This window comes from Mustela nivalis (assembly GCF_964662115.1).
Source record: "Mustela nivalis genome assembly, chromosome: 1".
In the NCBI taxonomy this organism is placed as follows: Eukaryota; Metazoa; Chordata; class Mammalia; order Carnivora; family Mustelidae; genus Mustela; species Mustela nivalis.
The window spans coordinates 38,060,736-38,088,322 of NC_139020.1; the positions used below are offsets into that span (position 1 = coordinate 38,060,736).

Sequence of the window (27,587 nt, forward strand, 5' to 3'; positions counted from 1 at the left end):
GTGTAATTTATTGTAATTCACGCCTTATGTATAGGTAAAACTATAAGCAAATATTTTCATGTCTTGGAAGCTTTACTTTTCTCAGTTCCCTATAAAAAAGGCTATTTTTCCTTTAAATGAAGCCTTGCCTTTGCTATGGTAAACATCTGTCTAGACAAATAAAATCAGATTATTTTTTCTTTGTTCACTTCTTTAAATACCATTTTTCTCCACTACATATTTTATCAATTACTAACTCTTCATTCTTTATGCTTTTACATCTAGGAAATATATAATACAGTTAATTTCTTTTGTAAATTATAAATTTGAACATTTTATTTGTAACTACTTTTTTCAGGCAAATTCAATATTATTTGATTCAAATAAGATATTCTCCAAGGAAAATGAAAATAAAAATTTGACCCCATCTTTTGGATTGTAGAAATCAGAGATGAAATGCCATGTATTTAACTGATTAACTTATTATATAGTTATCATTTCTGAATTCTGATATTCATAAATTATGTCACAAACTATTAATATATCTTTTTTTTAAATTTGTAGTTACTTAGTGCCCATGTTCAGATATCCTTTAATCATATAATATTAAAATATTAAGATCTAAAATCAACAAGTCATGTTCAGCAAATGACATAAAATATTAATATGACTGTAGATTATCTTGCTTTATGAACAGTAAATTAATATCAAATCAGGATTCAATTATTTTTATTGTGTGTGTGCACATGTGTGATTCTTCTACATGTGGATTAGTATATTTTTATTCTTAAAAAAATGAGTATGTCTTGGAAGGGAAAAAAATGACCCACTGCCTTTTCAATCCTGTACTATATTTGACTGAGCACTTTGTATTAACAGTATAATGGTTTTAAAACTGGACAGAATTCTAGATACCTAAAAATGAGACAAATGATAGGTACTAGTGTTTCCAGTGTCATGTTACCTTATGAAAATGGAGCTCCATTTTCACTATCAGTATCTAAATAAAAGGCCAAAAGAGAATGCACAAAACCAGACCTTTTAAACAATTGGGAAATGATGCGAAATGTTGCCACTTGATTACAGGAGTGAAAATTCAATATGAGTATTTGGACTTAGAAAGGCAGCTCAGAATCTTTTTCTAATTTCTACTTTGACAAGAGTTGCAGTCAGGCAGCTAAAATAAATGATCTTGAGGTGGAAGTGTTCAAGAAACTTCTCCATTATACTCCTATGAAATAAAATAGTCTCTCTGCACTCTAGTATATACATATGAATATATATTTAAATTTAGAGACAAGGAAGTTCTATCTCAAATTTCTTTCATCCATTAAGTGGGGATAATAATAGACAATTCATAAATTTGTTGTGATCTTTTATTATTGATCAGGATAGGATCTACTTAGTGAGCCCTCGTGGCTGATTACTCTTTCTTTGAAAGTCTTGAATTAAGTGAAAATGAAGAGTTCATAAGGAACATGGAGGACATGGATCTCAGGTCAGGCTCACATTGCTTTCAAAGTAGCAGGAAAGGTGGGAAGTATTTCATTTTGTTAGCAAGGATATTTATTTTAGGAAGAAGTTATAAATTGTGACCTTAAAAATTTGTCTTTTAGGGGCACCTGGCTGGCTCAGTTGGTAGAGCTTGTGACTCTTGATTTTGGGGTTGTGAGTTTAAGTCCCACGTTGGAGGTAGAGTTTACTTAAAAAAAAATTAAAAAAAAAGTTATCTTTCAGAAAATAATTATTGTCTATCTATATTGAAGATAGAAAGGATTTTTTAGTAGATGTAAGGAGGGCACGTATTGTGTGGAGCACTGGGTATGGTGCATAAACAATGAATTTTGGAACACTGAAAAATTTTTAATTTAATTTAATTTAAAAAAAGAAATAATTAAATCTTTTAGTTTTATATTAACTATATGACCCTGTCAAAAAACTAGACTTTTCTAGATCCCCTAAAATATGTTGTATGTTTATTATGCTATGAACAATTTCATTTAGTAAATATTTCTTCACCTTATAACTTGTGCTAGAATCTGAACAATAAATAGGCAGAGTTCTTCCCTTTAAGGATTAATTGTCAAGTGTGGAGACAAATATCAATAAAATCAGAGCAGACAGAAAGTTTAGGTAGAAGAGAGAAATATTGTACAATGTTTTTTATCTTTCTAAGAATTCCACGAATTCCAACTGATCCTATGGAGATACATTTCAGTTGATTCTGATTACTTGTCTGGTGTTGAGTATTTAGATCATTCCAAAGTTGCTCTTTTACAATAGAGTTGAAATAATTGGATAAACAAGAGTGTAGCATAAAAAGGATAAATGAAAATGTTTAAAATGTTTCATAACCCGTAGGATGAAATAAAGTTAGTAATGACTGAAAATCTAACAGTGACTGGGAGAGATTTCTTATTTGACAGATACTTTTCCTGGCCTGGTTGTCATTTGTCCAAGGTGTTTTCCATCAAATTTCTTTCACCAGATTTGTTTTTAGGTACATTTGGAGTCAAGAGGGAAGGATGAGAGGATGATGGACTGACAAAGCAGGAGTCAGAGTATGAGCCAATAATGATTTGTAGTGTTATCTGAACACTTTAAAAAATAGTAGGGCAGTTTTCTTAAAGTGTATTAACAATTTTTACAACTACTGCATTTTCACAATTATAGGAAATAAAGATATGATTTGGTTAATACAAAAATATTCATAGTACCTGAAAATATATACTCTCTCAAAAACAAATCAAGATATATTATTATTCTATTTTTATTGATATGGAATAAAGAAAAAAGACCACATAATTTTTTTTTGGCTAATCCAAAAAATGAACAAATACCACCAAACACTGTTATTTATATTCCAGTTCGCAGGAGGTGAATGATACTGGCTGATTTTGGAAGGCTGCTTTTCAGATCTAATGGAATCTTATTTTAACTCATTGTCTAATAGCAAATAATGTATTATTTTATCATCTGTGTTAGGTTTGGTAGTATCAGTTTCTTTACATGGAGTTTTAAAGAGCTAATACCATTATATGTTCTTGTGTTTGATAGCCCTGTAAGACATTTCCTTTTGCATAAACTAAATACATATATTTTGAGATCCTAATAAGCAAAAGATTTTACTAGCCGACAAAGAATGTATTATTTTCTATTTTAGGTATGCATGAACATTAATATTACTCATGTTTTTTTAATTTAGAAAGCGTCTTTCATTTACTTTCAGCCTGCCTAACCCATTTAGGAGAGCTTACCATGAAAATAAGAAGGTATTATAAAAATCAGTAAATAAGAGGTATATGTGCACATATACATAATATTTACTCAGTGTATAAGGTTGTTAAAGTCAGTTCTATTTTATGATCATGGTAATCGCACACCAGGCAATACCCATTTTCTCCAGTGATTAATGTAGCACCATTGAGTTTTTAGAAGGTTGTTTTCTTAATTTGACTGTCTAGAAAGCATTTTCCCTGTTGAAAAACAGGTGTAAACATCAATACCCAAGATAAGAGAGCGAGCTCCTACTGTTTTCTGATGTCTCTAGTGTAGAGAATCCAGCAGGTTCAAGTCTGAGGATTGAGGAGGGCTAATTTATCAGAAGTAAAAAACTAGAAAATTTTTGGTGTGACTCAAAGACTTTAGCTGAGAGAATGACAGGAAGCCTTTTAACAGCAAAATAATCTGTCAAACACTTTGAATATATAGGGACTGTGTGGCAAACATGTGAAATCAAACCCCAGCACTGTAATTATAGGTAATTTGTGAACTGTTTCTCATTTCCTCACTGTGTAAATTATATGCCTATCCACTTGAGACAAGATTTGACTTTTTGAGACTCTTACTCAGGTTCTATAGCTTGACACTGGCTACATTGTTTCAGTGTTTCCTACACCGCTCCTCAAATTTTCAGCCAGTTTTGAGTGAAAGGAAGATTTTGGTGTAAAATTCTAAGTTGTTCTTTCTGTTTATTATGTTTTCTCTATCGGAATCTAGTGTTGACTTTTGTCAACTTTGACTAATTATGGGCTAGGGGTGGAGTATTATGGTTCAAGTCTATGTTCAATAACCTCTCTTATGTATGCCAAATAAAATAAATCATAAACCTTTCAGAATATTGGGTTCCATGCTAGTTGACTCAATACTTGTTAAAGACTCCTAGGTACTGCAAAATTGTTAGAAGGCGTTACCAGCTAATCAGGGTAAGATCTGCAAGACTCTAAGCTGTACATTAACATCATTTGTGAGAAAAAGAAAAGCAAAGTAATAATAATAACAATTAGCTTCTTTTTTTGTTTGTTTCTAAAGATTGCTGTCATCTTATTTCCTACCATTAAGTTTTCCTAAAAGAAAAAAAATCAAAAAAGCATTTAACATGCATATACTCATCCATCATTAACATTTCTTTAATCTTTTATGGTGGTGTTTTTTGTGTTTATTTCTGTTGTGTTTTTTCTTTGTTTACTTCTTTGACAAAGCATGTCACTTTTGGTTTTACCTGTTTCTATTTTGCTACTGCATGTCACACTTTTCAAATGACTCAGTGAACAAATGAATTCTTGTCATTTTAAATTTCACTCTAAATATTACAAATAATCTGCTTATTCTCAAGCATTGCTCCAAGTTTTTGCTTTGTGTGGGAGCGGGAAAAAGAAGTGAAGAAAAAAAATGACAAGAACCATGTGGTACAGCCAGCTTTGTACCTGATAATCTGTGTAAGCCTGTTAAAGTTAAACCTAAATAAGACTTATGTATTTATAATTTGAATCATTTGTGTTTCTCTTTTGTTTGCATGATATGATTTTGTTTTATATTTTGTTTTTTTCCACTCACCAGATGTTCCCAACACTTTGCTTTCCACTACTATCATCCCCTCCCTTACCACTGCAACAGTCACAACCACTGTAGCCATAACAACCAGCCCAACCACATCTGCAACAACCAGCAGCATAAGAGGTACAGTATGCTTCTTTGTTATGGCCTGGAAAACACATTAAATGAAGCTTTAAAGGGTTTTTTAAAAGGGTAGAAAAATCGAGATCCAATTTTACTTCATTATAAGAGTAATTAAGTCACCTAAATTACTATCAGTTAGGGTTATTGGAATAGAATATGAGGCAAGATGGTACATTTAATTTTTTTAGTGCCACTTATGACGCTTATGAAAATATTCCAGAGTATAGGTTAAAAATATATGGAGCAAACACCGAGCCAATTTAAATGTGAACATTGGACACTTTTTTTTTCTTTTTGCTTTGCCTTATAAATGTAAGCAAAGAAATAAGATGTTCAAGGTTGCAAAAGTAGCTTTTGCTTTTTAAAGATCTTTGTTTAATGTTAATGACTTATTCTTCTGCCACTGGATTAAAAATACTCACAGTGTTGAATGTGTTCTAAAGATTGGCATAATTTGTGGGATCATTATAAACTATTAACCACATAGAACTTTTAAGTAAATATTCAACATGTCATCCTAAAGTAGGATGTCATTTTAAATAGATTTCTGAGTAGATCTATTTAGTCTACTAACAGAATGTTCTAAAAACAAATATTGGTAAAGCTGTTCAGGATCATAGGAATTCATTTGGCTCTGTGAGTAACTTCCGGTATTGGTTTAATAATAAATATTCTTGCCTTAAGGAAAGCAACCTTGAAGAAATAGAAGTAATCTTTAAAGGCAAAAAATAATTTCATTATGGTTCAGAAATACAAGAAAGCATTCCTGAGCAGTCATTAAGTGGTTAGTAGGTTATGAAGAAATTAAACAAATTTTAAAAGTGCATTATAGGAAAACAGATTTTAAACTTAATTTTTGCATAAGCAATGTTCAAAGATAATTTGTCCTATTTAAGTCTGTCTTTTTGTATTTATACATGTTTTGTTTTGTGTTGGCTATACTAATATGTGTTAAACTTAACAATTTAACTTGAAATCATGGGGACTTTACATTAATATGTGTTAATTAAAGTTGTACTAAGTACTGGCTTAACATTATTTTCCTTTACTTGTAAAGTTTGTTCAATTAGACTGTTTTCCTTGGGATTTTATTGATTTGCAAAATTAAATTGAGTTGCTGGCTTTGATATAACAATTATAATATTATACTTTTGCTTCTGAAAAACATCTGATATTAGATAATTTTTAATGTTTAATAATCATGTCAACTCTATTATATGATATATGATTGATAACTGAAATTTGATAATAATAGCTGTAAGAATTTCAAAAAAATTCCTATGTTTATTTTAGTATTATTAAATGAATTGTATTTGAGCTAAATCTACAAGTAGGAAGAATTTAAAGATCTTTCTCATAACAATTTATATGGAAATGGGGGAAAGTAATAAAAATGGAAAAAGGTAAAAAATACTTTGTGATATTGTATGAAATGAGAGATGCCTAAATTTTTACTTTGCTTCAATTTATTATTTTCCAAAGATTTTTACAAATAGTAACTTATGTGAAATGCAATTAGTGCATGCTAACAAAATCTCTATGATAATATTAAGTTCTGACTGTGCAGACAAATCACTTTGATGGATAAGGATGGTGACATCGACTAATTTTTTTTTTTTGAAGACCTACTTATAACAAAAAAAGTTGTTAATATTCAATTATTCTTTCCTCTTCAAAAACATTTATTGAGGATGGGGTTATGCCAGACAGTGTGATTATGGAAATTAAACATGTTTTATCTAAAATCACTAGCAATTAAATTAATGCATCCTTCCCAAGTAACCAGTGTCTGTGCTTAATGAAGGAAAAGTATTCATGTCCTTCCTGGGCATATATGAATACACAACTTAGAAAAAATTAGAGAAAAATGTTTTATTTCAAAGTGAAGTATTTAATAACATATTTTATATTTTTTCACATGCATCTTAAGTGGAATCACTTACTGTATCTGAACCAGCCAGTTAAAATGAAATCAGTTTTCTACCTTTTCTAGTAAATTCATTTTTACAGGTTTCCTAAAATGTTTTGTGTAATTTACACCATGGACTTTAAAATGTGGTAAAGAGTTTTCTGCAGTTGAACATTACAAATGTCACAGAAGACACACAACATTCCATTATTTTTACTTAAAAAATGGAAGGTATTTTTCAAAAGGCACCAAAATATGTGGAAAGAAAAAGTATTTTATAAGTTAGGCAATTCATAGTAGTTATTTTGTATAGAAAATAAAGCAATGTTGACTTTAAGTGTTAGTCTAATACCTACTTTTCTCTCCCATCTTCAACAAACCACTGAGGCCTGGGAAAGTCATCAAGTGCACTTGTATCATTAATGTTCTAGTCCATATTTGAGGGAGTAGAAGACTCAGTCAGTAGATAAGCATTTTTATGAATTATTTTATGTATTTATCTGTTTAATTTCCATTGCCATTTACTAGAATATGAAGTTCATCAGAGCGAGGACCTTTTTTTATTTTTAATTTGAGTACAGTTGACATATAGCATTATGTTAAGTTTAGGTGTCCAGCATAGTGATTTGACAAGTTTATACATTATTCTGTGCTCATCACAAGTGTGCTACCATCTGTCACCGTACAGTGGTAATACAGTATCATTGATTATATTCTTCATGCTGTGCCTTTTATTACCATGACTTATTCATTCCGTAACTAGAAAGCCTGAGTCTCCCACTCCCCTTCACCCATGTTGCCCACCCACCACCCTTTTCCCCTGGGCAATATCAGTTTTTTTCTCTGTATTTATAGGTCTGATTCTGCTTTTTTTTTTTTTTAATTTTTTTTTAAAGATTTTATTTATTTATTTGACAGAAGAGATCACAGTAGGAGAGAGGAAGGGAAGAGATCACAGAGAGAGGAAGGGAAGCAGGCCCCCTGCTGAGCAGAGAGCCCGATGTAGGACTCGATCCCAGGACCCTGAGATCATGACCTGAGCTGAAGGCAGCGGCTTAACCCACTGAGCCACCCAGGCGCCCAATTTTTAATTTTTTATAACATATATATTTATCCCCAGGGGTACAAGTCTGTGAATCACCAGGTTTACACACTTCACAGCACTCACCAAAGCACATACCCTCCCCAATGTCCATAATCCCACCCCCTTCTCCCAAACCCCCTCCCGAATGTTTATAGCAGCAATGTCCACAATAGCCAAACTATGGAAAGAACCTAGATGTCCATCAACAGATGAATGGATCAAGAAGATGTGATTCTGCTTTTTGTTTGTTGTACCCATTTCTTTTTTTTATATTCCACATATGAGTGAAACTATATGGCGATTGTCTTTCTCAGTCTGACTTATTTCACTTAACATGAGACCCTCTAGGCCTATCCCTGTTGCAAATGGCACAATGTCCTTTTTTATGGCTGATTAATATTCATGTGTATGTACGTTTGTATGCATGTGTATGCATATGTATGCATATGTATGTGTATGTTTGTATGCATGTGTGCATGTGTATACCATATCTTCCTTATCTATTCATCTATCAGTGGATGCTTAGGTTGTTTCCATATCCTCGATAGTGTAAATAATGTTGCAATAAACATAGGGGTGCAAATTTCTTTTTGAATAAATGTTTTCATTTTATTTGAGCAAATATCCAGTAGTAGACATATTAGATCATATGATATTTCTATTTTTAATTTTTTAAGGAGGTTTTGGGGTGCCTGGGTGACTCAGTCGGTTAAGGATCTGATTCTTAATTTCTGCTCAGGTTACGATCTCACAGTTGTGAGATCGAGCCCTAGATCGGGCTCAGCACTGAGCATGGAGCCTGCTTAAGATTCTCTCTTCCCCTCTCCCTATACCCCTCCCGTCCCATGCTCTTTCTCTCCCTTTCCAAAAAAAAAAAAAAAAAAAAAATTTTTTTTTTAAGTAAGTTTTGTACCCGTTTTCACATTGTTGTAAATTTTGCACTTATCTTTTTAAAGTTGACTGGTATTCTTTTAATTGTTTATTGCCTATTAGAGCTTTCAGATGCAATTATTCTTTAAATGCAATTCATTTATAAAATTAATAAAGGACCTTTCAAAATTATAGTTAAAAAAGATTGTAATAAGAATGTACTGCCTAAGAAAAGGTGAGAACTATAGAGGACTCAGTATTCTCATCTTGCATTTTTTACTTTATTTGATTTTATGGGGTTTAAATGTTATTTCTTATATTTCATAAATTATAATTTACCTACTATCTGTATATTTAATAAGTGACTGCTAATGAATCACCATTTGTTTCTCCATCTACACTCTTTCACTGCTACTAAGTTTTCCATCCTCAGATATGATAAACATACATTTAAAGAATCACTCCTGTGGCTGTATTAGAAATCAAGGTGATATAGAACAAAACAAAACAATATCCTCAAATCACCAGCCACAACCTTAAGAATTTTCAAAGCTCTTCAGTTTATACATAAAATGCATTTCTTTTAGGAGGAAGCAGAGCTTCAGCCATATGGGATGAAAGCTAGCAATTAGCTGTATCTTGTTACAAATAGAGGTGTTAAGACATGGAGAAGCCAGTACACTTGAGCAGTCCTGGGCAAGAGGAGGAAAAAAAGTGCCCTAGAGGCATTTTTGGGTGTGAGTTTTGGTTCTTCTGCTTACAAGGTCTTTGGTCTTCGACAAGGAATCAAATTGAGCCTCAGCATTTTTATCAGAAAAATGAGAAACACTTGATAGAAGCATTTAATTCCCAGATTGTCTTGAGGATCAAATAATATCTAGAGTTCTGGAAACATAATCACCACTCAGTATATAATAGGCTTATTTTTCAGTTGTTTTTAGTAAAACAAATGTGTTTATCTATAGCTGTATCATGCAATTACTGAAATCATATATGTATATATATATATATAATTATATACATAACTCTGGAAAAAATTTTGGTATTAGTTACTGATTACTTTTAAGCCCAATTATTATTGTTTATACAAAACATCAGATAAAATATTTCTAGAGCATATAGAATTTATCTATCTATGAATATAGCAATAGTTGATAAACTTATTCTGGGTTTATATCATATAGCTAAAATCTGGACATTTTATAGATCTCTTAAAATTATTTTATTATAAAAGAACATTGCTACAAGACATTTTAATTTCTACTTTTGGAAATTGCAGGGTTTTTTTTTTTTTTAAGTCTAATGGCCTGAATAATCCTATCATTCAGTTCATATGACAGATATATTCTCTCACAAAGGTTTCTTATGTTATTTTTTCTTTTGGATCACTGTGATAAATGTTAATTAAGTTATAAGTTAGATATGATAATTTATGAAATGGTTCCAAATAACCTGATGTGATTTCTAGTATTAATATTCTTTTAGCATGGTATAGTTTAATTTGAAAACTTTTTCACTTTGATTATGTCATAAGGCTTTAATTTCATAACTATGTCATACTGTAAGAATCTTAAACAGTATCATCACTGTACAGATTAACAATATAAAGGTACTGAATTTTTTTAATTGTATATGAGACAATGACATATATCAGTGGTTATGTCTATTTATCATCATTTTTAAAATTAATATTCATAAGTGAATGTTTTATATTTATCAAAAGAGAAAACTTATAACTTCCTAATTGGTGTTTTTGGCTCTGTACAATTGTTAATGTTTTTCAAATACAAAAATGTGATGATAGAAATAAAGAGAAGATACAAAACTTCTGATATATTTCCTGTCCTTATACTAAGAGTCTGTTCAAATGCTTTATGCATTTCAATACATCAAATGAGGAAACATAATTCCAAACTTGATGGCAAAATTGTTTATATAGTCTATCTTTGTAAACATCTAAATGAGTTATTGGTTCAAATATAGATTTGGGTTTACTTTAGACTTTGAAATGGAAAAAAAATTTTATAGTAATACAATTATATCATTTGTCTAGTAATCTTAACCAATTTATTAATTAGAATGAGGCTCATTGCAATGGGACCTTATTTTAGCATGGCATTACAAAACAAAAACAAGAGACATGTTTTAAAAATTTAAGAATTTGGCCATTATCAAACTATCTGCAACTAGAATAATGACCAAACACAAAATTTAAAGATGGGTACCACTGCATTGATTGCAGCCTATTGCTAGTAATGCCTTCAGATAGGAATGCCTAAGGCACTGTCCTTAGGCATTTACTCCTAATATTTATAGGAGACCCCATAGACATTTACTCCACTGGGGCCAGTGTTGTGATGGGACTAGCCCTTGTGGTTCTTATTATGAGCTCAGGATACATTTTAGCAAGAAACCATCGGAAACTTTGAGTCACAAGATTTATTAATCAGTTCCTGGAAGGCCACTCAATGAGGTCACAAACAGAAAGAGAGACCATGCATGGACCTGATGCTCTGCCTTTATTAGAGCATCCAAAGGTTTTGGGGTCACTAACTGGCGAATTTGAAGCATAAGAGTGGGAATGAGGGCACAAGAAGGAAGAAGTGCGTTTACTCCAAGTGGTCAGTTACCTAAGCTACCCAACGGTTTCTGAAAGAGGAAATCTCACAGGTGGGGCAGCAGAATTCCTTATCTTGTTGTTTGGCTAGCAGCTGTATTTTACTGCAGGCAATATGTTTTTTCATTTATTTGAAATAAATACCTTAAGGGGTATCCTAGGATCCTGGGATAGAGTCCAGAGTGGATCTCCCTGCTCAACAGGGAGTCTGCTTGTCCCTCTCCCTCTGCCTGTCTCTCTCACAGGCTCTCTCTTTCTCTCTCCTTCTCTCACTCTCCTTCTCTCTCTCTCTCTCAAATAAATACATAAATAAAAGTCTTTAAAAAAATGGATATCTTGACAATCAAAAGCTTAATGTCAAGCTCTTCTACTGAAGTTCTCAATTCTTCACTACTGAATAGCATGGTAATTTTGTTACTTATGTTTAAAAATGTAGTATTAAGTGAAATATTTTAAATCATGCATGTAGAATATAATGAATTTTAGCATATACCAAAACTCTTTTAGCCCATATGCTGCCATTGTACTTTTAAATCATATGAATGGCATAAAATTGAGTTATTTAAATGTAAATGAAATTAGGAACTTGTTTGACCATTAAGTATAATCCTAAAATAGTACTGTCTAAAAGATCTTAATAAATACTTTCTTCTCTACAAATTTCTTGAAGTAATCTAAGTGACTTGTAAAAAAAAAAATTCATTAACACAAAGTTAAACATTTAGCAAAAAAGTTGCTAAACTATTTACTTTGTGCCAGCATAAAGACAAATTATAAAATTCCACACATATTTAATATAGTCATTTTTAATGAAAACATTGGTCTAAAATGCTGATTATGCAATAGTGTTTTTATATGTAGATTTCTTTATTTTGATTGTTCTTTCCTTTCTCTGGCTTCAAAATACAATAAACGTTAATAAAATGAACACAATGTGCATATATGTGTCCTCCAAGCCACTATCTAAAGCATCTATTTAATTAAATAACTTTTAAAAGCAATAATGATCTGACCTATGCTTCTATTCTCTATTTCCTTTATATCAAAGAAAGTCTAGTCTATCTTTACTTTTTTTTAATTAGTTTATTTATTTTCAGCTTTTATTTGGATTTATTAATGTGTCACCTCCTTCCCTTTTTGGTGTAGATACTTTAAAAATTGGAATCTAAAATCATAAACATTTAACAGAATAAAAGAAAAAGCCAACACTGAGAAAGAAAAATGGAGTATAAACATTAGAGCTCCAAGTTAGTCACTATAAATGCACTCAAATAGAGCATTTGCAATGGTAAAATATATCATCTCGACACAGTTAAATCCCAAAGTGTGCAAATCAAGAAGTTGTTTATGAGGTTGTATTATGAGTGTTTAGCTATTAAAAATGTTTCTGGTTTTATTGGTGGTAATAAAACAAAATTTGCATGGTGTTGTGAGCTTTTAAAAATTAAGTGTCAATATGTTGTTTTTTTTTTTTCCCACTTGGCAAAAACTAAGTAATAATTCAGTCTCCAGATGGTCCATATAGTGAGACCTGCCTATCTGCAAAAAGACAGGTTTCCACATTTAAGCTGTAAGTGTTGCTACATTTCCATAAGTCTTTTTAAAAACAACAATTATTACATGAAATTGATGCCATTTTAAAATTAAATATTGAAACATAGCTTATAATGAAAATAGGCTACTAAAAATGTTTCCTACTTAGAAAGAGGAAGCAACACATATGGTCCATAGCTTAGAGCAATTTCAACCTTGCTGCCAGTGTTGTGTTGCTCATGCTGAAGGGACATGCTACAGGCCGGGCGTGGGAGAGCATGCTGTCTGGAGGTCCCCATCTCTTAGTCTGCTATGGACTCACACATTTGAATAATGGCAGTGTTTCAGTTTAAGTTATTCCAAGATAACATAGAATGCTAAAGTCATTTTTTTGTATTCTCGTAGATCTTATTTGGAACAAGAATACATATTGCTTGTTATACATAACCACGTCTAACACCAAATGAAACTTTTGAGTCTGACTTGGATGAGGATGAACTCTAGCAAAATTTGAAAATCCTTAAATATTTACCTATTTCTTTTTAGCATTTGGGAAATAGTTGAGGAGAACTGATACTCTTATTTTCTTTCCAATATGACCTATTAAGGGAAGCAGTACACTTATGCTCTATTCTATTTTCTAAGGGCACTCTTGTGGTTTGTGCAATTTAAAACATCAAACATTTTTAAGAGTTTCATTTTAAGCTTGTTTATTTCTTTGGCTTAGATCAATTTAAACAGAAATCTTAGTTCTGTTAGTTTATATTTCTTCTAAGTAAACAGTTTCACTAATATTGTTTTTACTTCTGTAAATGTAAGAGTGTCTTAATTGATATTATGGTAATAAACCTAGATTTTATACAATCTAATAGCATACACATTTCCTACAAAACAACATCTAAGAAAGAAAAGAAAATGTTCCCTAGTAGACTATGTGCCATTTTCTGGGATTCATCTTTATATAGTATGTGTATACATACAAATGTTAAGTTTAAGATTTTCTGTATTTATAATATTCCAGAAAGCACATCACTTATAAAATACAAAGACTTTGTCACTTATTACTAGGATGATGATCTGTTTTATATTTTAAAAGCTTAGACTACGTATATATATAAATGTATTTCTAGAACGTCTCTAAAATTATTTTTAAAATCATTAATAAACTAAACTGGTTGTATCTTTCTTACTAACCAATGAATTAAATTTATGAGCTGTGCCTTTGAAGCTGAAAAGATTGCTGGCACTGCCCTTGCTTCTTTGACACTCCACATGAAACACAGTTAATAACCTCCTGTGTTAGCTTGGTGAAACACCGAATTGATACTAATTATACCAACTTTGGGATAGAAGGTGACCTTGACTTCTGCTGGAACTTTCTACCAGGACAATAAATAAGAGCAAATGCCACAAAGCATGACTTCTGAGAAGGGTCTAATACAATCTATTAACTCTGGGGAGTTCATGGAATTATAATAAGTGCTTGAATAATTGTAATATTTTAAAACATATCTTGTTTCAATAGTACAGTAGTTTTTTTTTTAAATTTCTCTAGATTTCAAATAATCTCCCATTAGCTTTCTGTAGTCATTTAAATTAGCGGTGGCCAGAAAATTAAATGCTACCTGATGCAAAGTGTGTATAAGGAGACTGCAAGGCAAAGAGACAGATTTTCTGAATGACTTCTTAAATATGTTTATAATGCTTATACAGTTTTAGTATCAGAACTGCTTTATGCTAAAGCTGAGATACCACTGACTTTTAAGGGGAAAGATGTCTATAAAATAATTAAGAATAAGGACTAAGAAAAAATATTGTCCCAGTCAGTATACAGGCTTAAACTATTGCAAGAAAACCTATCAAGGCCAATGATGTATACCAGTTTCACAGTTAAAAACTTGAGTTCATTAGCTTTAAAAATGGTCAGCAAAGTCACTATAAATGCTAACAGGTTAGCAAGACCAGAAATCAAATTATTTTTTTACCAGTATTGTTTAAAGAATTACATTAGTATAAAGGGAATTCTGCTCAGTGCTCAGAATAATAAATGGAAACATCTAATTTAAGTCCAGTTCTTCTTCACTTTAGAAAAAATAAAAAGGTGAACTCAAATAACCCCAGGACTATTTTATTTAATTTAACTCACTAGTAAGCAAAGAATGCTGATTAATAAATATTTAAATAAAGAAAGAAAAGGCAACTTTAACATGAAGACTTCCAATAGATTCATTGAGAAACATACTTTTTTGAAAGTGTTTGAACCACATTTGATGACTAAGAACAAGGTTCCATAATGAAAACCAGAAGGATTTTCTAGAGTAGTCTGTGTTAAACTGGGTAAGCTGCAATGGTCTTAACATGATCATTTTTCTTTCTCCTTGAAGTCACGTTCTTTAAATATTGATTGCCAACTTTTTACGTTCCTAGATTAGTGTGTTACTCAGAATATCAGCAGGCATTGATGGCAGTCTCAAACAGTGTAATGAAAGAGTTTTTTAATGAGGAGACTTTCACAGAAAATATGGACAGTTTGGGAAACTAATATGGCATGTGGAGGCAGAAGAGAACTCTCAACAGCAAAGCATAGTAATCAGCCCTGGACCTGAAGGGTCAAAGGAAGTGAACAGGGTATTCTAGTTAGAGAAGAATTGGGCCAGAAAAGGGGCAGCTTGAAAAGGGCAGTGGTCAAAGAATCCAAACCTCAGTCAGGTATAGACACCAGGAGAGGAGGGATCAATATCAGACCGCTTGCTTCTCCTGTCTTCCAATATCTTTCCATTAATCCAATCCCAAGGAAATCAGAGGTCAAGGAATCTGGGTGGAGCCGTGCAGAGAAGTCAGGCTCCCAGAGCACAGAGCAAGGCAAAAAAGGGTAGAGGGTGGATTTGGGGGCCATAAGGAAAATGAACGGCAGAGACCCATGGGCGTAGAATGTTATCTAATTGGTTTAGAATATGTCATATAATTTGTTCACTCTAGAAAAAGCTGTCAGATTTTAGTTTAGTTTTGGATTTTTCTCATAAATATACATATCACAAGTCCATAACAGAACACTAGTCATGAAGCTAGTAATGGTGGTAAGATAGCAGCCATTCAATTCACTTTAATATATAATTTCCCTTCAAGGCTACCATTGGAAAGATAAAAACACTCTCAATGTGGAGAGAAGATTATGAAGTATGGTAAGGCTGAGATTGTTGTGCGATACAATAAAATATTAACAACAACAATAATAATAATAAAATATATTCTTATTTAAATAACTTACTTCCCAAGAGGAAACCATTTTGAATCTTAGTGAGAGGAATACCCGTTCAATTTGTCGAGTAGTGAGAGATTCCTCATTTGAAATATTCTCAAATCTACTTGCATAGATGCAGACTGTTTTATTTGAAACAAATGCTTTCAAAAACTTGGTTATGGGGGTGAGGGGAGCTCTAAAAACGAGTTAGCTGTAGGTTAATAATACACTGATACAGATATGTATTATTAACTTTCTATTAAAAGAATTCTAGTGTCATGTAGGCAAATAATTTTCAGTCTGGAGATAATAGCTTTTCAGAAAAGAAAAACATTTTCTTCAGAGAAGATTTTAGAAGAAGCAATCACAGTCTTTAATATATTACATGATATTTCTGCCTTTGATGTTTTTATGTGTACTTTATTAATTCAGCTAAGTTAGCAGATAGGAAACTTGTAAAGTAAAAACAATTCAGCTTGTTTTTACTCTGAAAGTTAACTGTCTATGGTACGCACAGCTTGTGCCCCTTGGCATTTCACACTCACACGATGGAAAGTTTTGTCGAGAGTAGGATATTAGAATTGTTTTCAAGGAACTCAGAATAACAGTCTAATTTTTCTGGTGTTTCTAGGTATCCTATTCCCTAGTTCTGAGATTTAGCTGGAGATTGAGTTCTGTATCTCAGATGCTATTTTAGGGAACTGAAAACAAATCCTTATATATTCTCCTCTTAGATCTACCAGGTTAAAGACAGACATATCCCAGCTTAAATCCAAGTCAAAAGAAAAAAACTATGCAAATTAGAAGGAAGTCCTAATGTTTCATTTTACTACTTCATTTTCAAATTTCTAATTCCTCTATTTAATATTTGGCAATAAATCAATGGAGGATATTTTCAAGGCAATGTATATATAATGTGAACTTTTAAAGTAAATTAAATGGTGCTTTACTAAAAGGTAAAAATAGTATACAACAGTATACAACACAGTCTAAATGTATAGTTATGTTTCACTGGCTTAACAAAAAATATCATATATAGACTCAGCATGAGACAGTGAAATTAGTTGCTGGAAGCAGGATATTTTGGGGTTTTCCTGATTTGGCCTCTAGACAAGGAAATTCACCTTCTTACTTAAGGGACTATGTGAATTCAAGATATTTCTCCACTCTTGAATTCTATGAAATATGATCTACATTATCTGAATCTTTCACCAACATTTCAGAGACAGCATAGTTTCTGGTGTTTTTCAATCAAAACTTAGGGATAAAATCTCTTTGTATTTGAAATGGCTGAAATAATTTCCTTAACATAATTCTTTACTTCCACACCCCATTTAGGTTTGAATGTTCTGAAAACTAAAAGATTGAAATGAATTATTAGACTCTGACCATGATATATGGCTTTTTGGTCATTGTTTCCTACCCAAATGCCCACTGAAAGATTATTTATATTATCTGTAAAATTTCTAACACCTCACATTATGGTGGTAAAATAAATATTGAGTTCCAGCTGTGATGTCCATAAAAATAACCCAAATAGCCCATTTTCATAGTTCTGTAATTGAGTCCAAAGTTTCTGTTGATCTGTTGATCAAATGCTTCATAGCTGAAGTCCACAGTTTATAAAGACTTTCTGATACTATTTTCTCTTAGACTTAAGACTGATCTATTTATATTAGATAAAAATGATTATAGAATAAAATGATGAAGAGCATGGCCTCTGCTGGACTGATATTATCTGGGTTCCTTTTTACACTTTGCCACACTAGAGTTTTGTAACTTTCCTTGAACTATCTATGTTTCAGTTTCCTGATCTAAACAATGCAGACAATAATAATAGCATCAACCTTATAATGTCATTTTGAAACTAAATGTATCTATGCATTGAATTTTAAAAATGCCTTGCTTGGGACCCCTGGCTGGTGCAATCTATTGATCGTCTGACTCTTGTTTTTGACTCAGGTCATAATCTCAAGAGTCCTAGGATAGAGCCACCCCAGGGGCTCTGGAGTCATCTGGGAGTCTGCTTATAGATTCTTTTCCTGGGCTCCTCCCCCGGCTTGCATGCAATAAATAAAGAAATCTTTTTTTAAAATGCCTTGCTTAGGGGCACCTGGGTGGCTCAGTGGGTTAAAGCCTCTGCCTTCGGCTCAGGTCATGATCCCAGTGTTCTGGGATTGAGCCCCACATCGAGCTCTCTGCTCGGTAGGGAGCCTGCTCCCCCCCCCCCCCCCGCCTGCCTTTCTGCCTACTTGTGATCTCTGTTGTCAAAGGAATAAATGAAAAATCTTTGAAAAAAATGCCTTGCTTACAGTAACCACTTGTTAACTTTTATAATAATTATTAATAATTTACTTAAAATTATCCATCTAAACAACATAGGATAAAAATTACTACTTTTTTTCTGACTATCAGTAAGATTAACTACTAACTGCTAGGTGAAGGCTGCAATGTGTGGTAAATAGGCCATCCTTAAAAATCATGTAAGTGTTCTTCAAAATCTAGAACGTCAGGGTTTCTGTTATGTGACTTAAAGTGGGTAGGATAAAAGAGTCTCATTGCATTTTCTAATTATTCAGTTAGGTCTATTATCAAATAAGTCAGAAACATTTTTAGACTAAAGTAATCTATTTTATAAAGAATTTTCTTTACCAAATATTAACACATTAAATGGTCTTCAGTAGAAGAAATACCTAGTTTGGAGACCAGGTGCACAGTATGCAAGTTATACTGCTGTTTCTCCATCTCTAAAATAGTGATGCTCATTTACTTATAAGAGGTATTCTAATATGAAAACAAGTATTCACATTTTCTGTTGCCATAATATGGGTAGTTTTCTAAATATGGGGCTGCCATTATTAGAAAATATATTGAAGTTATATAATTCATCATTTAAAAAATTGGGGCTTTGTTAATACCATTTTAGCATATTTTAATTAGTGCAACTTAATACTCATCTTTGATATATTGATCTAATGAAGCCACTTACTCAGTTTAAAACTCCCCATTACTAAATTCAGTTAAACTATATTTAAACTCCTCCAGTAAAGTAAAGCACTCTGTGAAATGTTTGAGAAACCATCTAAACATATTCAAGATCTGGCAGACTTATTTCTCATTGATTAGCTAAGTTTCAAAATTTTTAGCTTCTTAATGTAAAAAATTTCTCTGTATGTCTCATTTTAAACAAGTTCATCACAAATAAATTAGTTTAGGTTTGCCTGGGTGGCTCAGTTGGTTAAGTGTCTGCCTTTGGCTCAGGTCATGTCCCCAGGGTCCTGGGATTAAGCCCCACAGCAGCCTCCTTGCTCAGTGGGAAGCCTGCTTCTCCTTCTGCCCCTCCCCCTGTTCATGCTCACTCTCTCTCTCTAACAGATAAATAAAATCTTTTAAAAAAATTAGTTGAAAAATGATAAGTAAACTAAAGGAAGATATTTTTTCCTTATTCCATATTACTGAGATACATTTTATTTGAAACATGTAGTGTATATTGTATATAAATATCTGGAATAATGTTTACCTAAAAAAATTTGATGTGAAATCCTATTCTGCATTTTCTTTATTACTTTTGTAACATGATTATCTTACTGTGTCATCTTTTGATGTTTTCCTGAGCTTAAATGACCTTCTTCAAATATGAAAGCTCTAATATTAAAGAATCATTTTGTTTCTCCAAATTTGTAAGAACTATAAGTTTAATAATAATATATTTTGCATTTATTCAGCATCAGTTTAACTGCAGTAGAACATTAAAATATAGATAAGTTTGTGTTCCCAAGTATATATTCCAAATATAAACAGACAATAACAGTTGTAATTTTTTAAAGCCCAAGAGAATTGAGATATCCAGTGAACATTTTGGTAAGATGGGGTTTTACCTATTCACTCAGTGGATTATTTTAATCAAAATTTCATATTTGTGTAAGATATAAATATCTCAGGAATTCACTATTCAAAATGTGAAAACCATACCTATTTTGAAAAGTTATCTTTTAAAAGTCACACTGGTAATGATTTCAAGATAAAATGAGAGGTCTGCATTATTATAATGATGAAAAACAGTATAAATGATCTTCTACCTAATGTTAAATCATTCAGGTTAAAACTTTATTTTTGCTTAAGATAACACAATAATATTTATCTTATGCTAAGTTTATTAGCCCCAATATACCTGAATGATTTTTACATTTATCTAAAAATATAAAATAGTAGTAGAATCATAGAATTATAGAAACAATCTTCAGAGCAATGCAGCCTACGTACTCCTTCATTTTTTAGGTGAGGAAATTGAATCCCAGGGAAAAGAAGAGATTTATGACCAGATACTGTGTGATGCTATAACCAGGCCTAAAACCATAATCTTTTGAAGCACATTTTTTCCCACAATAACCCATGATAGATATTATTTTCCTATAGCAGAGAAATTGGTTGACAATTTCTAATAAAAATCTAGTTCAAATTTTAGGTCTTAAGAAGAGGAGCTAGAAGACAAAATTTTATGCAATAAAATATTATAAGATCTTATTCATCTGAAATTCTTCATATGTAAAACAGAATTAGGGGGAATCAGAATTTGAGAATTTATATGTTTTCAAACAATGCCACTAAAAATCACTGATTATTAAACCTGGAAAAGCTTTTCAAGATTAAAAGTTTCCACTTCATTTTGCTGATGATCACTTAGCTAGCTTAAAATTAGAACTAGAAGTCACAGACACATATTTCTATTTCCTACACTGTGTTTCTTTCCAAATAGTACAACAGTTATGGGAAAAACAATATATAAACTCTAAATATTTTTGTTGAAACACCTATAAATGGGCAGATGTCTTTCTAATATTCCTTTATATAGCTGATAACAGACTCAATCTGGTTAAAACATTTTATTTTGAAATATTATGGGAAACTTTGTAATTCTTCTTCATAAAATTATCAAATATATTTTAGACTTCATTTTCTACATGTCCCTAGCCTAGCCTGATGGAAACGCTCATTTTTTAATCCTGAAGTAATCCCAATAACTATTTTATTGGGATTAGTTATTTTATTGAGTTTTTTAAACATCTGGTTTTAGGATAACATTAAGTCTTAAAACAAGATAAAGGATTTCTAATTTTAATACCTCTGAAAATCCTGTCTTTTTATTTTTTGGTCATTCTCACTATTTTAGTAACTTTCTCTCCTACCCCATCCTAGCCCTGCAAGCCTTATCTTATGATCAGAAGTGCTAAGTGATACATTGGTCAGTATGGAGCTATAATTGCTTTGTCTTCCTTCCATAAATGACTTCTCTGGAATCTACCCAAGGTCAAGACTGTCACTTTCTTTTTTTCCATTCAGTTTGGCTTTACAATGGAAGTATTTTGCTTAAATTAAACCTCAAGGTTTAAGTGTCCAGAAAATAAAGGGAATCACTTTGAAAGTTTGATCTATGAGACACAAAGAAAATAAAGCAACATAATCATTTGAGTAAAGAATTAATTTACGCTTCCAGAATGAACTCTCAATGAAAACTCATTGTATTATTTGCATAACTATAACTTAATTTTTAAATTAGAATCATTAACTTTAACAACATCTCCTTGATTATTTATACATAATCTACAAAGTAGGAGTCATAATTTTGAATATGGGAGCAGCTTGAAAAGTATAAAGTACTACAAATATATATTTCACTTCACTGTTCTGTATTTTCAAACCTTTCCTCAAACTGCTACTGGAGAGGAATTAATTATTTTTTTAATTGGAAAATGAAAAATATTGATATTCTAAAAAAAAATCCCATGTCAGAATAATAACTTCTTTTTAAATAATGGCTATTTATGAAATTTAGTCAGTTGAATTTTTACTCCACTCTAAGTTGGTGAATATTAGAGGTTGTTTCTGTGGTTGTATAGTTATGACAAAAAAAAATGTAAAATGAAGAGAAGGTCATCTTTCACATTCCTTAAACAATTCATCTTTAGTTTTTTGGTTTTTGTTTTTTCTTTTCACATATTTTTAGGGAGTGTTTCTTGCATGTAGCAGATAAAGTGAACAAGTCATCTAGGAGAATAAGCTGACTTTGGAACAGGGTCTTAAAAGGGACACAACTTTTAATAATCACCAAATGCTATTGTCTGGTCTTCATTAGGAAACTTAATATGTCAATGAATCTAATGAGATCAGTCTCTAAGAAAGAATAAATATATCATTTACCATTGGTTCTGTAAATATGTATTCTGTAAATATGTATTTAACCTTTATTTTTCACTAAGAACTCAGTATGATAAGCAGTATACATAGTTACTAGGCTAATGAAAAAGGAGGGGAGTAGAAACACATCAAAATTTCCAGGGAAGTTTTCTTTATTGCATGAGTAATTATCATTTACTTCTATCAGGCATTTTGGCAAACCCTGGGGCTAGATAAAGAACAAGATAAATAAAGTCAATGCCTTCATGGGAAGTAGAGGAGAGAGATGCTATGTAAAATATGTCCCAAATCTGTTTTTTTTTAATGTACAGAATCTTGTAATTTGCTCTAGAATTTCATCACAGGGGACCTTCATAAGGTAGTGATATTTACTAGATATGAAATATGTTCAAGATGTGAAGTTGGGGAATTGAGAGTTGGGGAGTAGGAAGGAGCACTTTGGAAATAGGAAATAGCAAGTACAGAGCTCATGAGGTGAAAAGAAGATTGGCCATTCAAAAATCCGAAAGGATGCAGATTATCTCATAAATGGTATGTAAGGATACAATAGTTATTTGGGTTAGAACCTGCAGAACCTTAAACTTATTTTAAGGATTCAAGCTGGTATCATAAAAGTAATTGAAGAAAAAAGAAAGGAAGACAGAAAAAGGAAGAAAGGAAGGAAGGAAGGGAGGAGGGAAAGAAAGGAGGAGTCCAGTCGTCAACTGAATTTGTAGCAGTGCAGATTTACAATATTTTCTGATTTATTTTCAGATTTCTGAATAGCCTACATTTTATACAGATTTATACAGATATACAGATCCTTTGACTAGAGAAAAAATGGCATTGTGATTCGACAAGGGTCATGGAGAGAAAAGATCAAGTGTTCTAGGGAGTGATCATCTTTTTAGCTGAAAAGGAAAATAATGGATTAGACAAATACAGATGAACTTAATAAGAGAAGCAGATAGTGAGAGGAAAGCAGTATAAGATCTTAAAGCTAAAGTTTGTTTTTTTCTTTTTTTTTCCAGATAGAAGCTTGTTAAATTTCATAATTCTGTGATGGGAAACTGCTAGGTGACCCAAGTAGTTCACCCAACTTCTCTGATGTCAGAATGAGAAAGGTTTTTAAGTGACCAAACAATGGTTAGACAATAATATTTAATAGTAGGGTATACAAGTGTGGAGATTTTCAGAAGATTTTGGTATATGTAGTTATAGATCAATGGATGTCTCTTTCACTTGGATATTGGAATTTCCCAGAGTTATCATAGGATTTAGGTTGGAGAAGGAAATTGTGAACCTGATAGAAAAATTGTCAAGAAAATTGGAAGATTTATCAGTGATCTGGGAATAGATAAGAGTGGATGCAACATGAGCCCCCAAGAAGGTGAGAAAGAATCTAAAATATTGACGGGGCTTGGATTCCTTATTAAATACAGAGCACTTCCTTCTTAATGTCAAAGTACCTGGGAAATTAATTAATAATTAATTATTATTCACATGATGCAGAGTAAGGAGATGTATAGCATAAGGGGTAAATATCATCAAGCCTACGTCTGCCTGGTGAACTGCTTTTACCCTTCCACAGCTTACACCTTTTGAATAAGCAAACTCCTTGAGTCCACAAGAATCGATATTACTCGCTATTAGAACTCTGAATTAACATGTAAGTTTCTTATTCTTTGAGCTCCCTTTTCGTTAATGCCATTTTGGCAGTATGTTATCTGTTAATCCATTACTTTTCTTGCTTCGCAGCCTTCTGGCTGAGATTAAGTGTGTTAATACATTACTTTCACTGAATAGAAAGTCTTGTTAAATGTATGGTTCTTAAGTAAATCATGATTCCATTGTGCCTCCTGAAGGTGATATGAAGGTCACTTTGATTCATGTACAGTTGCGATAGGTCTCACTCACCCACTTGAAGATCATACTTCACAGCTGCATGATCTCCAAGCTCTCTTCAAGCCTGCACATCAGATTCTCCTGGGGACCTTTCTAAAATGACGTTTCCTTAACTGTTGTTAACACTACCACATGAGATTCTGATACATAGGTCTAAGGCTGACTAACAGAATCCATGATTTTTAAAGTGCTCTGGAACAGAAGAATTTAGAAACTGCTGGTTCAAATTTGTTTAATAAATGGGACATTTTAGCAAAGTTTCTTGTTTCTCAGAGTTCAAGTTTCCATTAGATTTTATTAATACCTTATTCTCACCTGGATCTATTACTTACCTTTCTAATTATTATTTGTATTTAAATTTATAATAATACAATTATTTATTGTGAAAAAATTGAAATGTTACCTAAAAAACAAAAGGTTTACAGCGATATAATAAATTCTTCTTTATTTATCCCTCCTCTATCTCAGACCATTGTGAAAAGATAAACCTTTATTTACTTTAGGTATATTTATTTAGTGAGCAGCATTAAAGATAGGATCTCTCTTCTCAGCAGAGGGCAAATTTACTGTCTAGTTTAATAATGATAGGGCAAATGGGAGACATGGAGCAGGTTTCCTTGGTCCATTATAAAAGACTGGATATCTCTAAACTCAACGGTTCCTCAGCTGATGAAAACCTACTGTGTGCAGAAGCATACCCTAACCCATTTCTTGTTGCTCCATGGAAGTCAAAATGCAGGGGAACCAAAGCAAACTAAAGCTCATGCTAGTTGCTCTATGGTAACAAATTACATTGTCTCTAACCCAGAAGTCTCCTATCTCCTGCCAGTATCTGTGGTAGGTTAATCTTTTAGCCTGCAAGCAGGGTAAAAACTGAAAACATTCACAATTCTTGACATATCTGTAATTAAAAACAAAACAAAACACTATTAGAATGTGATTATAATATCGCTATGAGTATAATGAGATAATAAAGTGTCTATAATAGTGCCCATTATATATAAAATAATAATTTCATAAAATGTAATTTATTAATAGTACTAGTATTAGTAGCTATAGAGACACTTTCACTGTCTACATCACTTACAGATACATTACATAAAGATACTAAGGCTTCATATCTTAAATAACAAATCCCAACTTAAAACTCTCTGTCACATTAAACCAGGAACAAACTCAAATGACTACTGGAATTATTTAGGTAAAATAGTAAGAAATATGCCAGAGTGGAGGGAAAAATTCTTTGAGAAGGAAGCAACACTAAGATATTCCTGCTGATTATTGCTTTGTAGGAAAACTATGGATCCAGTGTTGACAAATTACCTTATTTTAAAAGAGAATCAATAATATTGTTAAATGTAAGTTTTATGCTTAAGTATACTTTCTTTAAAAAAAAAAAACAGATTTTATTTATTCATGAAAGAGAGAGGCAGTGAGCACAGAAGCATGAGCCGGGGCTGAGGGAGTGTCAGAAGATGTTGGGGGCTGGGCAAAGGGAGAAGCAGATTGCCCCCTTAGCCAGAAAGCCTGGGATCATGACCTGAGCCAAAGGCAGAAGCTTAACTAACTGAGCCACCCTGGCAACCCTAGTTAAATATGCTTTCATATTTATTTTGAGCCTATGCACTCAAATAAAATAAGTCTGTTGGCCAGAGAAATCACTGATCCTTTGCTTTATCAAGAATGGTAAGGAGTATCCAAATTATAAGTGTACCACTGAGAAAAGGAAGATAGTAGTTTGTGGATGGTGGATTGATGAAAAGGAATGATCTTGCAAAAACAAACAAAGCAAAACAAAAACAAACACAAATTAAAGAATTTATATCTTTTTTAAGATCTTTTTTTAAAATTTATATCTTTTTTTAAAAATCAAAATAAATAAGATTCAAGAAAAAATAGCACAGAAGTTACACGATGATATCCACATGACACTTGCTTTTGTCACAGCAAACATCCAAACTCCAGATTTACAAAGTAATGGAATCATGGGAAGGAACCTGGTGGTATCTAATGTTGAAACTCAGAGCTATTACCGGATAGTAGTTCATGTGGTAGTTGGCTAATGTTGCTGTTTTCCTCAAAAATTTAAAATACTCCACAGTGGGCACCTGGGTGGTTCAGATCGGGGGGCATCTGCCTTGGGCTCAGGTCTTATCTCCAAGCCCTGCAAGTCAGTCAGGTCAGGCTCCCAGTACAGCAGGGAGTACGCTTCTCCCTCTCTGCCTCTGCCCATGCTTGTGCTCCCTGTCTCAAATGAATAACTAAAATCTTAAAAAAAAAAATGAGTTTTAAAAAAATTTTTAAAAAATATTCCACACTGCTCTTGTCAGTTCATTGTGGGATGCTTCAGCTCATAGTTAGGAAACCAAATCAGAACATTATGCCACACACTAGTATGTAGAGAACATAGAATGCAAGATGAATGTGGTGATTCATCGAAGATTAAATCTCTGTCTAACATTTTCCTGGAGTTAAGTCTTTAGGTTGATTCTGTTGTATTCATAAAGTGAACCTCATCTAATTCTTCACAAAATAATAGTAAGTATAGAGGGAAAATTATCTGTGCTGTTGGCCATCTCTGCCATAACCACTTATCATTTTTTCCTGATTTCAATTATATCTCTTCTCCTTCATTCTCCACACAGAATTTAGAGACACTTCCATAAAATGTGAATTTCAGCAAAACTCATCAATGTCTCACCATCATCTTTGGGCTGGCATAAGTTAAAACTCCCAACTGGGCATTTTGTGCCCCACAAGAATTGACATCTTTGACCAAGCTACACCACATTTTTGGTGCTTGACATACAGAAGAGCTTTCAGTTTTGATTTTTTTTTTTTTTTTTTCAAAAGCCACTATTAAGCTGAGCCAAATGCTCTCCTCTGCCAAGGACATTCTTTCTCCCTCTTGCTAACTCCATAAAAATCAGAAATCACTTCCTGCTCCATGTATTGTCACCCCTTCTTCCAATGGCACAGTTAGGACACCATCTGGTGATTTCATAAAAATAGGACTTTCAAGGTAATCATAAATGGTTTCTACTAGCTCTGCTTTTAATAACTTATGAGTAATGTTTGGTTCACTGTCTAATGTTTGCTTCAGTGTCAAATCATGTAATCTCCAAAAATTTATTCCAATATCCAATTTGGTAAACTAACACATTATAAGGAATTAATGTAGGATACTGCTCTGTTAAAATGCATCCCCTAAAGAGGTCTATCACAAATCTCAGTGCATTGATACAAAAGCTTTTATCTCTGATGACAGAATTGTCAGTATAGTGGCAGGAATCAGGGGAGAGGATCTGAATTTTGA

At 32.3% G+C, this 27,587-nt stretch overlaps 1 protein-coding gene across 5 annotated transcripts in view; it reads left to right on the forward strand.

Moving 5' to 3' along the window:
* Positions 1 to 27,587, forward strand: part of CADM2 (cell adhesion molecule 2) — a 1,080,612-nt gene that overhangs the window by 995,503 nt on the left and 57,522 nt on the right. For 3 of the 5 annotated variants that reach the window (XM_082738271.1, XM_082738272.1, XM_082738273.1), the window contains one exon: positions 4,819 to 4,938. The exons of the other annotated variants lie outside the window; for them this stretch is intronic. In XM_082738271.1, coding sequence (XP_082594397.1) covers positions 4,819 to 4,938 — 120 coding nt within the window. The remainder of the gene's footprint in view (positions 1 to 4,818; positions 4,939 to 27,587) is intronic. 5 annotated transcript variants of the gene reach the window in all.